The sequence below is a fragment of the Equus caballus genome, chromosome 1 (assembly GCF_041296265.1).
Source record: "Equus caballus isolate H_3958 breed thoroughbred chromosome 1, TB-T2T, whole genome shotgun sequence".
NCBI lineage: Eukaryota > Metazoa > Chordata > Mammalia > Perissodactyla > Equidae > Equus > Equus caballus.
Genome location: NC_091684.1, coordinates 137,617,263 through 137,630,224, shown reverse-complemented (window position 1 = coordinate 137,630,224; position 12,962 = coordinate 137,617,263). Strand labels below are relative to the sequence as shown.

Below are 12,962 nucleotides of genomic sequence, written 5' to 3'. Positions count from 1 at the left end.
CTCGCACTAGAACTTCCAGTTTAGTGACTCAGGATTTAAAATCTTGCTAGAGGTTATCCAGTTGCCTTCCATCTCCTGACACCATTATTGACATCTGATATTTCCTAATCTCTTAGTTTTTGCCAAGCTGATTGATGGAAAATAGTATTTCATGGTTTTGATTTGTATTCCTTTATTATGAATGAGGTCGACACTTTCATCTATTTGCTGACCTTTAGAATTTCTTTTGTTTGCTTTCGGGCTGTGGTCTTTTGCTTACTACTTGTTAGAAATGCTTTGAGAGTTTAAGCAAATTTTCTCTGTCTTATGTCAGTTTGTAGTTTGTTTTTTGTCTTTAAATATCGTACTTTTTGTATCTGCTGAGTTTTGTTTCTTTCTTGTAAAGCTGTCTCCATTCCGAGATCATAAATCTTTTTTACCCATGTTTTCTCCTCGTGCTTTTGTGGCTTTTCTCTCCCACTTCTCTTTTCCTTCCTCTTCCTTTTTTTCTCCTCCTCCTCTTCTTCGATTTAAATCTTTTATCTTCCTGGAAGTTATTTTGATGTAAGAATCCAGCTAGCCAAGGACTCCCTTAATTATTTTCTAATGATTTTGAATAATAAACTAGATTCCCATAATGTAATTGCATCTTTTTCTGGGTTCTCTGTTCTGTTCTGTTGATCTGGCATTGTGGAGCTCTGGGGAATATTGTCTAGGCTCTATCGCTTATTAGTTCTGTGACCTTGGCTCTATCACTTATTAGCTCTGTGACTAGGCAAATTTTCTATCCAAGCCTCAGTTTCTATAAATTGAGACAATAGTATTATCTAATTTGGACTGTGATGAGTAAATAAGAGAATTAAAATGTTTAAGATAGTGCCTGACACATAATGAAGTGCCTGGTAAATGTTAAGTAGTTGTGGGGCGAATATTTTCATCTGTGTTTTTTGGGCCGTAGATCATTGTTTTCATTATTGTATGTTTATTTTTCCAGATGAACTTTGGTGTCATTTTATCTTATCGAAAGATTATTTTCTGTAGCATTGAATTAATAGATTAATTTGGGGAGACTTGGCATCTCTGAAGTCGGAGCCTTTTTATCCAAAAGGAAGATATTCTCATTTAGTGAAGTCTTATGTCTCTGTCCAGAGATTTTTTTTAAAGTTTTTTTAAATGAAGTTCTTTCAAATATCTTTCTTTTATTATCATTTGGTTTTTTGTTTGTTTATATTGTAGATAGTAGCTTTGCTTCCATTATATATACTTCTAAATGTTTTTTTTTTTGTTTTTTTAAAAAAGATTTTATTTTTTTCCTTTTTCTCTCCAAAGCCCCCCGGTACATAGTTGTATATTCTTTGTTGTGGGTCCTTCTAGTTGTGGCATGTGGGACGCCGCCTCAGCGTGGTTTGATGAGCAGTGCCATGTCTGCGCCCAGGATTTGAACCAATGAAACACCGGGCCGCCTGCAGCGGAGCGCGCAAACTTAACCACTCGGCCACGGGGCCCGCCTCTATACTTCTAAATGTTAATGCTTTCACATAGGCATTTTAATGGATTTGCTTTTTTTAAAAAAATAATTTTTCAGTTCTTTCTTTTGGATGTCCCAGATACACTAATCATCATTTACAAGTAATGATAATTTTGCCCTCTCATATCCGGTATTCATACTTCATATTTCTTTCTTTTACCCAATCACATTGGTTAACATTACCAGAAGAGTATAAATATAGTGGTGTTGGAGCACATCCTTGGCACATGTTTATTTTCAAATTTAGATTTAGGGAGCCACTCCAGTGCCTTTATAGAGATGTGAAAAATCATTTAGTGCAACTCTCTCACTTTATAGTTGAGGATCCAGGCCTAGAAAGAAGTGACTTGTCCATCCAAGGTCACACGAGGACTAAGTGTCAGAGCCCGGGGTAGACTCTCATGCCGGTACCAGAGAAGCTCATCTTAGCATCTCTGCCTGATCTGTGCCTGACAGCAATGACCAGCTGGACTGCAGAAATCATTCAAATTCGAACTCATTTTTTTCCCCCCTGTGTTTCAAGTAATGTCTGCTGTATTAAAGTAACAGATGGGGTAGGCCCGGTGGCGCAGCGGTTAAGTGCGCACGTTCCGCTTCGGCGGCCTGGGGTTCGCCAGTTCAGATATGGCACCGCTTGGCAAGCCATGCTGTGGTAGGCGTCCCACATATGAAGTAGAGGAAGATGGGCATGGATGTTAGCTCAGGGCCAGCCTTCCTCAGCAAAAAGAGGAGGATTGGCAGCAGATGTTAGCTCAGGGCTAATCTTCCTCCGAAAAAAAAAAAAAGTAACAGATGACCAGACTAAGGAAAATACTGGCAGTAATATATTTCATCAGATACGTGATCTAGAAAATTTTGGTATGAGATCAAATTTCAGGTGGTTCAGAAAATCTTAGCTTGTTGGCAAGCTTAGACAAAATTGTATTTTCTAATTTGCCTGTGCTTTGTAAATTTGGTGTGCTCAGTCCATTCCAAGAGCAGAACTCAGGTTTGCTCCTGCCTCAACCGATGGAAACAAACTCTTAGAAATTAGCATTTATTGAGCACTTATTGTGTGTCAGGCACTATACCAGGGATATGCATACAAAAATAAGAAAGATGGTCCCTGCTTTTGATAAGCCTTTCATCCAGCTAGATGTCCCTATTTGAAATCTGATTTTCTATTTTTCCTCATTTTTATTTTTATTCCCCAAACAAAAGTTTATGTTACTTTTTGACTCTGGCTTGGGCCACCTTCTGAAAACATTTCAGAAAACATCATTTGAGTGGCTACTTGTCATTTTTTTCATGTAGAACCAGGGAGAAAGAACAAAGAACATGCAAGACTGGTTAGAGAGGATCAGTCCATGAGGGAGTGTGCCCCCTCCTTTTTTAAAAGAAGATTTTTCTGCTCAGATGCTACTTTGAGCTTCTGAATTTGCTAGGTACCTTTAACGTGTATCTTATTGAAGAGTTTCCGAGCCCAGGTACCAGGCCTGTAACCCTCTTTTCACGGTAAACCAGCAAAGTTCTTCTGTTCCTGTTTCAGTTTCTGTTTTGGAACATGCTGTCCTACTTTAGTGTGGTGTCAAAGTTAATAGAATAAACAGTGACACAAAAGCACTCTGAAGATTTTAATGTGATCGATTAAGCTTGACTGCCCTTTGAGAGGAGCCTGGTTGATGTTAATACTAATATCAGGGTAATTTGGGGGATTTATTGTTAATCATAAGAAGTAGTGTGGAATAAAGTGTTGGCACTACCTTCAGTTGAAGGTAAAAACAAAGGCCAGTGTGGTGTTGAATGAAAATGGAAGCATGAACTACTAATGGCTGTATGAAGTCAAGTCACGCAGGGCACATCTGCTGGTAGAGAGACCTGGCCACTTCTTGCGTGGGGCGAGGCGTGGTTGTAGTGAGTCATTGTGCCAGAAAAGGGTAATGATTAAGCCAGCTGTCTGTATTACAGGCTGCTTGGCTCTTGGGGCTTGAAGCCAGGGAGACTGACTCAAGTCTAGAGTCTTATCTTGGGAGAGTTCTGACACTAACAGCTCTTGAATACTGATGGAGGTAGCAACTTGTCTTTTAAAGCCCTCTAGGAAAGGTGAGTTCTCCCAGAAGCTCTGCCACATTTCCCCGGGCAGTTGTCCCCGCCTCTGTTGTGCTCATGTTAGCACTTTGCCCCTTCCACCTGATACGTGTCTTGTTAAGAAATACCATCTTCCAGAACAAGAGGAAACCCCAGAAACCCCACTGTTTGCACTGGAAGAACACCCTTTGGGGGTTTTTGCTGATGACTGCTGCCACCAAGATAGGCCCAAGGACAGCTCAGAAAGGCTGCACTGTTTAAGAACCTGACTTTGAAGTTTAGAGAATAACAGAAGATTATAACTCTAGCTTGCTGGTTCTATTAGTTTAATGTGATTAGAATTACCTCATAGAAGTCAGATCTGTGAGGCCTGGGATGGAACTTAGTCTATGGTTCTGATGGAACCAGCTCTGGGACCCCACTTGGAGAAGCTCATCTCTGGATAGCTAATGTCCTTTAAGAGGCAGAATTCAGCTTCCAAGCTTGCATGCCCACACCACGTAAAGCCAGAAAGAAGTGGCACTCTTGCATGGATTTCTCCTTTCCAGCTCTCAGCTGTCTGGAACTGAGGGACACCATAATTGATGTCCACTTCCCGCAGAATCCTGTACACAAGGGCCTGAGGTCTCTCGAATCTACCCCATGTCTGCCCTTTGGCTTTGGTATCTTCTCTGAGGGCCTGGCCCCATCCCATATGGGGTCTCACCGTGTTGGAATCCACACAGGACATCTTGCACATCTCATTTCACAACTCGTCGTTGGAGATCTTTCTCCTCTACTAGACAGTGAGCCTAGAACTTAAGAAACATTGACAATCCATGGACCAAATTCTAAAACCACCTTCTGTTGGTAATTTGGTTACAAGAGTCAGACCTTGTGCACCTGTTGGCTGCAGACTTGCTTAAGCATCATGGGACCAACTGGAAGTCAAAGCAGCACATTTAGAGCAGTGTCTAGGATGGGCCAATAATGCTTTTAAAAAACCGAACCATTTTTAAGTTGATTACACTTCATATTAACATTCTTGAGTTCAGTCCTTAGCTCCATCATAAATAATTGTTCTTAACTCTCAGAGAGAACATTTTTAATGACATCCATCTGTAAACCACAATGTGAGTTTTAATGTTGATTTGAGGTTGCATTTTGGGCCGCTTGCCATTAAATGACAAAACTGTTTCAGAGACTGCTGCTCATCTCCCTTCCTAGACAACAGCAAGGTGCCCAACTCCTCCAAGGGCCCCCTTGGAGGGTGAAGCTGGGTGAGATCTCCTGCAGCAAATCTTACTCTGGATACTCGCTGGAAGGACAGAGTCTTCCAGACTCCAGGCCGGAGCTGAGTGAACTTGAACAACAGCACACTTCCATTACTCCTCACAGAAGCTCCCTATGCATGTTCACCCCTTGTTGGTTTTCTGGCCTATATCCATTCACCTCCCTGTTGACCTCACCTGTCACATTACAGTCACCAGGGGAACTCCGAAACAAAAAGGATGTCCTAGCCCCCTTCCAACCAATTAAATCTGAATCCCTGAGGTGGGGCCCTTGCATAGGTGTCTTTTAAAGCTCCCAGGTGATTCTAGTGTGCAGCCAGGCCTGGCAAACATTGCTCTAGCATGAGGCTTTACCCTCTATAGAATGCATCTTCTCTGCTTGCCCCACCAGGCACTCTTAAGGCCAGTCTCGGACAGTTACACCCCAGAGCAAATAAATTCAGAAAGAGAGGATTGGTAAGAGAAAGAGAGACACAATGCAAGGGCTGAAGGCCTCGAGGATACAAGACTCCCATCTCCCCCACCTTTTGACCAGTTAGTTGTTCTTGGTACAGGGCTGGGGGAGGGCACGGAGGGGCTGTGGAGTGCCGGGGTAAAGGCTGCCTCCGAGTCCAGAGGTGCAATTTGGCGACCTCTGCGCTGCATCTGACCTGCAGACACATTTTGTTTGGCCTGCAGTGTGGTTGCACATGTCAGTTTTAAAAAATGTGAATGCCAATCTCTAAAAGTAAGATCTCACATAGAGGCATTCTCTCAGGGTTGATGGCGTTCGACAGAGGACTCGGTGTGAAGCCAAACGGCGCACTTTTGAGTGTGGGCTCCGTGGTTCTCCATCAGCCGGCTTACTCCGTTCATGAAGGCAGTGGCTCGAAGTAGGATTTTCACACGTTTCCTTCTGATTTGGTTTCACCATTTGAGCAAAAATATTCCTGTAAAGAGTTACTTTGTATCAATTCTTCTGCTCTTTCACTAAGCTCTTCTGAGCCTGGGCTAGAAGGAAGGTCTGGCTTGAGAGAGAGCAGTCCTGGGATTAGTCTTGATTTTGCTGTGGAACCTAGGGCTATCTCTTAACTTCTCTGATTCTGAGTGTCCTCATCTATAGGGCAACAAGATCAAATAATTTCTAAGGTTCTGCTTCTGGCTTCCTGGGATTCCAGTGGCACAAGAATAGAGTGGAGACAATCTAGTTTGAGAGCAGCCTGTGTGTCAAAGTGAAGAAACTTGCAGTCAGGCTGTGGGAAGATCAGCACTGAAATGCTCGCCTGGAGAAGTCTGGGAGGCCTGAGAGGAAGGACCTGGAACTAAGGGGTAGAAGCTACAGTGACATGTGGGTTTCAACCATCCAAACTGGCCAAAGAGGGAATGAGTGGCGTTGGGAGGGAGGGAGTGCTGCCTCACTGGGGACATCCATCCAAGGCCAGGCGGCCACTTGGAGGGGATGTTGTAGGGAGAAGATGGTGGACAAGCCCCTTCCCACCCTTTAGAGATGCTAGGAAGGACACAGAGAGCCTGACACCCACCTCCTCTCCTTTAGGGAAAGAGTGCTCGTTAGGAATGCTGTCCCCACAGATTGGGATGTCGGCGCCTTGGTTGTTTTTAAACACTGTATTTAAAAAAAACTTCTTAAAAATATTTACGACAGTAAAGGTCGTTCTATGTAACAGGGGGACAGATGCCTTTGATGTGTTCCCCTTTCATTTCTACCTCAAAACAAGGTTAAGGCATAAATTACTCGGCTGGGCACCAGGTGTGCCTCTTGTCCTCGGGCCTCCGTCATTGTGGTACCACTTGTCCCATAGGCCAGGGGATCAGATGTTTGCCACCTAGGTTGCACAGGCTTGGGGGTTCCTGCACCGGCTTTATTCAGTGCGTTCCAGAGAGGACCCCTCAGCAGTGCCGGCGGAGCCCTTCTGTGCGCGGGTGGGCGGAGGCTGTGTGTGTGTAGGGAGGTGGGGGACGCAGGGAGGGAAGGCTCCCCACCCCTACCCCTGCTGCCCCGCCTGCAGCCAGGCCAGCGCGTTGGGCAGGCCGGCTGAGCGGGAAGATGAGGAGGGAATGCGCAGCCCCAGGGATTGCGTCATCCACAGGCCTCCGCGAGGTACCTAAGAACAGAAGTGCCGGAGGGGCGGCAGCCGAGGGGAGGGGCAGGGCCTGGGGAGTGTGAGTGCCCGTCCGTGGGAACGCAAGGGGGTGGAGAGTCCATCGGCTTCCATCTCCGGGAGGGTGCCCCGTATCCTGGGTCCCCGTTGCTCGTCAGTCATAGTCTCCAGGTCCCAGGTCCCAGAGTCTCTCTTCATCCCTGGCCAGCAGCTGTCACCACTAAGCCGTTGGGCTTGGGCTCATTCATGGGAAGCTCCGGGGACCTATCTTCTGTTCTGGGGAAGGAGGGCATGACTCGGGAGCCATTGGCAGTGAGGGGGTGGAAGGACAGTACAGAATTCGATCTGCTGTCCCGTTGGGTCCTTTTGGATCTAGAGGCCTGGAGTGTGCAGAGTGGGTTTGCAGTTTGCAGTCTCCTCTCTAGATTTCTTCTGTGGATGGGAATGATTAGGAATTCCTAGCACCTTAGTGGTGGGGCAGCTAATGTCCCCATAGAGCCTGGGGGAGGCTGTGGGTTGTGCCTTGGGGAGGGAAGGGGGCGTCCCTTTAAGTCCCTAGGGATCTGTATTGGAGGTGTCTTGGTCTCCGGTAGGGCAGTCCCTCTTAAAACTGGCGTGAGTTCCAGAGGGAGCAGGTTCCTCTCTCAGGAGATGAGGTCAAGTGCAAAGCGAGCTGGCGTCCTCTCCGCCCCAGCTCGGTGGGGCCACCGGCCTGGGCCTGTACACCACCTGGATGGGTGTCTTGGCCCCCATCGACTCGCAGCCTCCTCAGGAGCCTCACTCCAGCACTTTGGGGGTGGAGTCCAGGCTGGGCTCCCTCCTACGCTTGGCACTTTTAAAAAAGCCGAGCTGTGGGGAGGCAAAGGCAGAAGCCTCAGGGGTGGGTGGGGTGGACAAGGCCTGTCTCCCTCCCTGCTCGTCCTCCACTAAGCCTCCTCAGGCTCTTTCCTGCCGAAGGCTCCCCGGAATACCCCAGCTCCTGCTGAGAACCGCCCACCCCATCTCCCAACTACCCTGTGGGCCTCACAGTGGCCATTTGAGTTGGTGAGGGGACCCTGGAATGGGGTGGATGGAGCCCCGGGGCAGGAGACAGGAAGTCATGCTGTGTGACCCTGCCCCAGTCAACATTCCTCTCTGGGCCTCCCTCACTGTATCTGTAACAGGAGGAGGCTGAGACAGAGAAGGGCTCTAGGGGGTTTGTTAACAGACTGACTTTGCTGGAGAAATTTTGTGGTTGTCTGTACTTTTTTTCTGATAAGAGGAACCCTAGCTTTCCTCAGGTTCTCAAAGGGACTCACAAGAGGGTTGGAGCCATAGGTTGAGTGCCCTCTGGTGGCCCTAGCCAATCTGCCTGCCGTGGTGAGGGCAGCAGGCAGGTTCTGGGGAAGAGGCTGGGTGGGTACCCTCTCCCATGGGGAGGAGAATGTGGGGACTGGCCATAGAGTCTAGAGGCTGGAGCCCCAGGCTTGGGCAACAATCCAGGATGTCCCCCCCACCCCCATCCCAGGGTGCCCTCACCTTCCATAGCGCCAGGACCAGCAGGGCCAGCAGCAGGAGGCCCCCCAGTGTGCTGCCGACAATGATCCAGATGGGGATCTGCGAGTCTTCTTGCTTGGAGATCTCAAACGTGATCTGCAGGGGGAGAGGTGGGGCGAGGTCAACAGCACTGCTGTTCTGGGGGGGGGGGGGCAGGGCTGGAGGGCAGGATAGAGCTAGAACTTAATGGGAGAGCTGCCTGCCCTCCCTCTGGGAGATGCTGCAGGGATGGGTGGCAGCCAGCCCACAGGGGTCTCAGAGCTCCAGGTTCGGCACAGTGGACACCGGAGTTAAGTGACCCAGAGGGTCCCACCTCCTCTTTGAGACACTGTCTGCCTTTGGCCTCAGGCCGCTCTGGTCTGCTCTCCCTGGATCCTCCTCCTACCACGTGGGCTCTTTCTTGTCTTTGCTGCCTCCTCACCATCTCCCAAACTTCTAACCGTTGGTGTGTCCCCTGGTTCCGTCCTTGGACCTCTTCGTTATCTGCAGTCACTCCCTGGTGAGCTCAGGGCCGCCGACCCAGTAGGCACAGTGGGCACAGCACCCAGGGCCCATAGCGCTTTTAGGGGCCCATGAAAATGTCCTAATTTCTTTTAAAATTAGAAGAAAAAAACAAATATAATCTTGTCTGGATCCTATTTGTCTTTATATGAACATAGTCATAAAATAATAATTAAAATTTTTTGATGGAGGAAGGGGCCCTGAGGGAAAAGCCTCCGGGGCCGTGAAAGCCCCTTGCAGCCCTGGGTGAACCCACGCTGTCTAGGGCTTTAACCACCCACGTGCTGACCACTCCGTGTATCTTCCTTCTGCCTGAACTCTCCACTGAACTCCAGACTCGTATCCGACCTTCTGCTTGGCCCGCCTGCCGTCTTTACCAGGTACCGGAACAAACTCTTGATCCCACTACTCACCATCAGACCTGTTCCTTCAGTGTCTCTCCCATCAAAGCAAAGGGCAGCATCGTCCTTTCTTGCTGTTGTTCGGGTCAGAAACCTTGTATTTGTCACTGACTTACTTGCACACCCACGCGCACTCCAGCACCGTCTGGAGATTGCGATAGTCGCCTAACTGCTCCCTGCTTCTGCCTCGCCCCCAGCAGTCTGTTCAGAGCCCCCATGTCTTCACATCTCACTCGGTGTGAAGAAGAGAGTCCTTGCCCCGGCCTGCAAGGCCCTACGCTCTGGCCCTGTGGACCACGCTGACCTCATCTCCTGCTCTCTCCCTTGCTGCCTAGTCCAGCGCTCCAGCCACCTGGCCTCCAACACACCAAATCCACGCCCTTGGCATTGCTCTTCCCTCTGCCTGCAAGGCTTTCCCACAGACCCCATGCGACACCCCTGTATGGAACTCAGTTTCCCCAACTGTAAAATGGGGCCAGCCCTCCTGCTCTGCTGTCCCCCTGGGACGGATGAGAGGCTTCGAGGGGGACAGAGTGAGTCCCTAGTCAGGCGAGAGGTGCGATCACTGCTCACCAGCACCCCGCCCCCCACTGCAGCCCTAGCACCCCCTTCCTTTGAGCCCCCACAGCCCTCGCCTGTACCACCAACTTTGATTTCATTAAGCAGGGTCTTGTTACATTAGAAAAACAATAGTCCGCATGCTCTCCATCTGAGCATGGCTTTACTGGGGAGGCTTTTCCGATCTCCCGGTATAAAAGAGCAGTCGCCATCCTTATGCACCTGTGTTTTTCTGGGCAGAACTTATCAACTCTTGACATTGTGTATTTTTATGTTCATTGCTGTCATCCTGCCTAGAATGTCAGCTCTAGGAGAGCAGGGGCTCTATCTGTCGTGTCCACTGCTCTGTCCTCAGGGCCTGGAGCAGTCCTGGGACAGAGGAGGAGCTCAGTCTGCATGCTGAATGACTGAATGAGCCCCTGCAACAGCAGGGTAGAGCCCTGGCTTGGCCACCGACTCACTGCTCAACTTGAGGCAAGTCACTCTGCCCCTTCTGCCTTCTCTCACACAGCCTCAGTTTCCACATCCCTCACAGTACTGTGAGCAGGCAGCAAGATAGCCCATGCAGGGTCTGTTACAGTGCCCGGCACAAAATTAGGGCTCAAAAAGTGGCAGGTCCCTTATATGTTCTCTTTCCTCCCTGAAGGCTGGGACCTTGCTTGGCCTTCCCACTCTGGCACCGAGTGCAGAGCCAAGCTGGCAGGGCCTACCTTTGGGTAGCTGGATTCTGAAAGAGAAGTGAGGCATCCAGAGAGCCTAAGAGGGACTGTTTGGGGAGAGGTGGGAGTGGGAGGAGAAAGAAAATTCACTTAAAACACACAACCTAGTGTGGAGAGAGGGGTAATTTGTGTTGGGGGGGGGTGCCTGTACCACACCTCTTCTCCCTTGGTTGCCTGGAAAATTCCAGCATCTCTCTTAATATTCAGTTCAGGTGGACTGACATCCCTCACTCTGACCAACCCCTGTGCTCACCCCCAGATTGCACCCATGCTTTATTGTCCTCGTCCCCTGGTCTGCCTGATTCATCTCTGTACCCCTGGGGGGCCTGAGTCATAGGAGGAGCACTTGACAAAGGCTGAATGAATGAGCAAATAAAACTGCTCCTTAGGTGGGTCCCCCAGTGCTGCTTCTGGGCTCCGTACCTGCTACCCCTCTGCCTGCATACCCCGACCCTGCTGGTGATGGGCATTGGTGTGTTTTATTAAGGTCTGGCTTCCTGACCATGCCTATTTTGCTCTCCAGCGCCTCCTGGGTGGGGCTGGGGCTTAACCCCGCCTCTGACACCGGAAAACCCCCTGGAGCCCCGCTGCGGTTCAGGGATGTGGCCAGTGGAGGGCAGCAGTGTCCCATGCCCCTCTGCCTGTGGAAAGAGGACTGGGCTTTTCTTCAAGACTCAAGTTCTCTTTTCCCAGGAGAGCAGTCCACAGAGCCTCACCCCTCTCCTGGACCCTGATTCAATCCTGTCTGGCCTGCAACAGTCTGGTTTTACCCAGTTCAGAAAGAGTCCCAGGACTAAGACATCTCATACCATTGGTCTTCACAGATTCAGTTCACGCCAGACTTCTAGAGCACACGTCACGTGCATATAATTAGATTTGAGGTGCGAATGGATGGGAAGGAGGGGATGGGATGGTCCTTCTAGGCTGCCAGCTGCCCACGGGCCACCCTGAGGCAAGCTGGCCTGGGCTTCAGTTTCAGTTTCCTCTAGTGCAAAATACACAGGCTCCCCGCCTTTCTCTGCCTCCACTGGGCTGCTGTGGTGCAGAGCCGGGTGTCCCGAGGCCGGGGGCGAATACCTTCTTCCAGCTTTCTCCCTGCTTTTGCCCCTTATGGCCTATGTGTCTTGATTTGTCCCGCTCTGCTGCTGCCCTACCTCTGGCAGCTCTGCCCATTGCTCCGCTGCAGGAGCAGACACGGGCAGAGGGTGCAGGGAACTCCGGGCAAGGGCAACCCCTTCCTGAGCCGGCCTGGCCCAGCCCACGTCTGCAGGGCCCCGGGGCTCACCTGGCGACTAGGGTCCTCCTCGCGGAAGATGAAAGGACTGTGGAACTGCCTCTGCAAGCCGGCATTGACTGCAATCCTCGTCAGCCTGTACTTGAGCTGTAGAAGCAGAGGCCTCATCGAAGCTGGCCCTCCCCAGGTGGGAGGCTCCCGGCACCCCCTCCTCCCACTTCTTCCTTCCAGCCTCGCCCAGGTGCTTTACTTACTGCCTTTAGGGACCTCAACCACAGGTTCCCCAGCAGACGGAAATTGATTTCCTGGTTGGGGGCCAGCCTCACGTCGCAGTTGATGGAGACTACGTCAGAGTTGCTGTGATTCTGAAAGAGAAGGTGGGTCTGGGGCTGAGCAGCCGGGCTCTGGGGGAGCAGGGGAGGCAGCTAGCCTAGCCATGACCTGAGAGTGTGAGCAGAGCCCTGGGCCGCCAGAGAGAGGGCTCGGGGCACTGCTTGGCCAAGTGGGGTTTGCTCCTAGGGGAGCAGGGGCAGAGGACAGGGGACGAGGAGGGGAGGGGCTGTGGGGTACAGGGGTTGGGGCTGCCAGGGGATGGCGGGAGGACAAAGTAAGGATGGCATTTCTGAGGCTCCATTTGAAGTTGTGCATAATTGGGTATATTCCAGGAACAGAACTCTGGTTCAACATTAGGGAACCTATAAATGTCATCACCACACAAACAGATTATAGGAAAAAGTTATGATTATTGCAACAGATGCAGAAAAAGCATTTTAGGGAATTCAACTTCTGTTTATGATTAAAAACTCCCAGGGAACTTCCTGAATCTGAATAAAGGGTGTTTATAAAAAACTTTTGGCAAGTATCATATTTAAGAATGAAAAATTAAAAACAGTTCCTTTCAAATCATCAAGACCAGACTGTCATCACTTCTATTTCCCATTACGTGGGGGTCCTAGCCGGAGCAGTGAGAGGAGAAAAACAACTTATAAGGACTGAATGGTAAAGCTAAAGCTATTATTATTTCACATGATACCATCTTAATAGAAACCCCAAACAAAGCAGCAGGCAA

The 12,962-nt window shown here is 49.7% G+C and overlaps 1 protein-coding gene across 2 annotated transcripts in view; it reads right to left on the bottom strand.

Moving 5' to 3' along the window:
- Positions 1-4,641: 4,641 nt before the first annotated feature.
- ITGA11 (integrin subunit alpha 11) overlaps positions 4,642-12,962 on the bottom strand; it is a 118,284-nt gene continuing 109,963 nt past the window's right edge. The window contains exons 27-30 of one of the 2 annotated variants that reach the window (XM_005602972.4): positions 12,148-12,258; positions 11,945-12,040; positions 8,463-8,576; positions 4,642-5,774 (exon numbers count right to left, since the gene is read on the bottom strand). In XM_005602972.4, the coding sequence (XP_005603029.2) occupies positions 5,727-5,774; positions 8,463-8,576; positions 11,945-12,040; positions 12,148-12,258 (369 nt within the window). In that variant the 3' untranslated portion in view covers positions 4,642-5,726. Of the gene's footprint in view, positions 7,794-8,462; positions 8,577-11,944; positions 12,041-12,147; positions 12,259-12,962 lie in introns of both variants that reach the window. The other variant, XM_001495868.7, reaches the window with a different exon arrangement.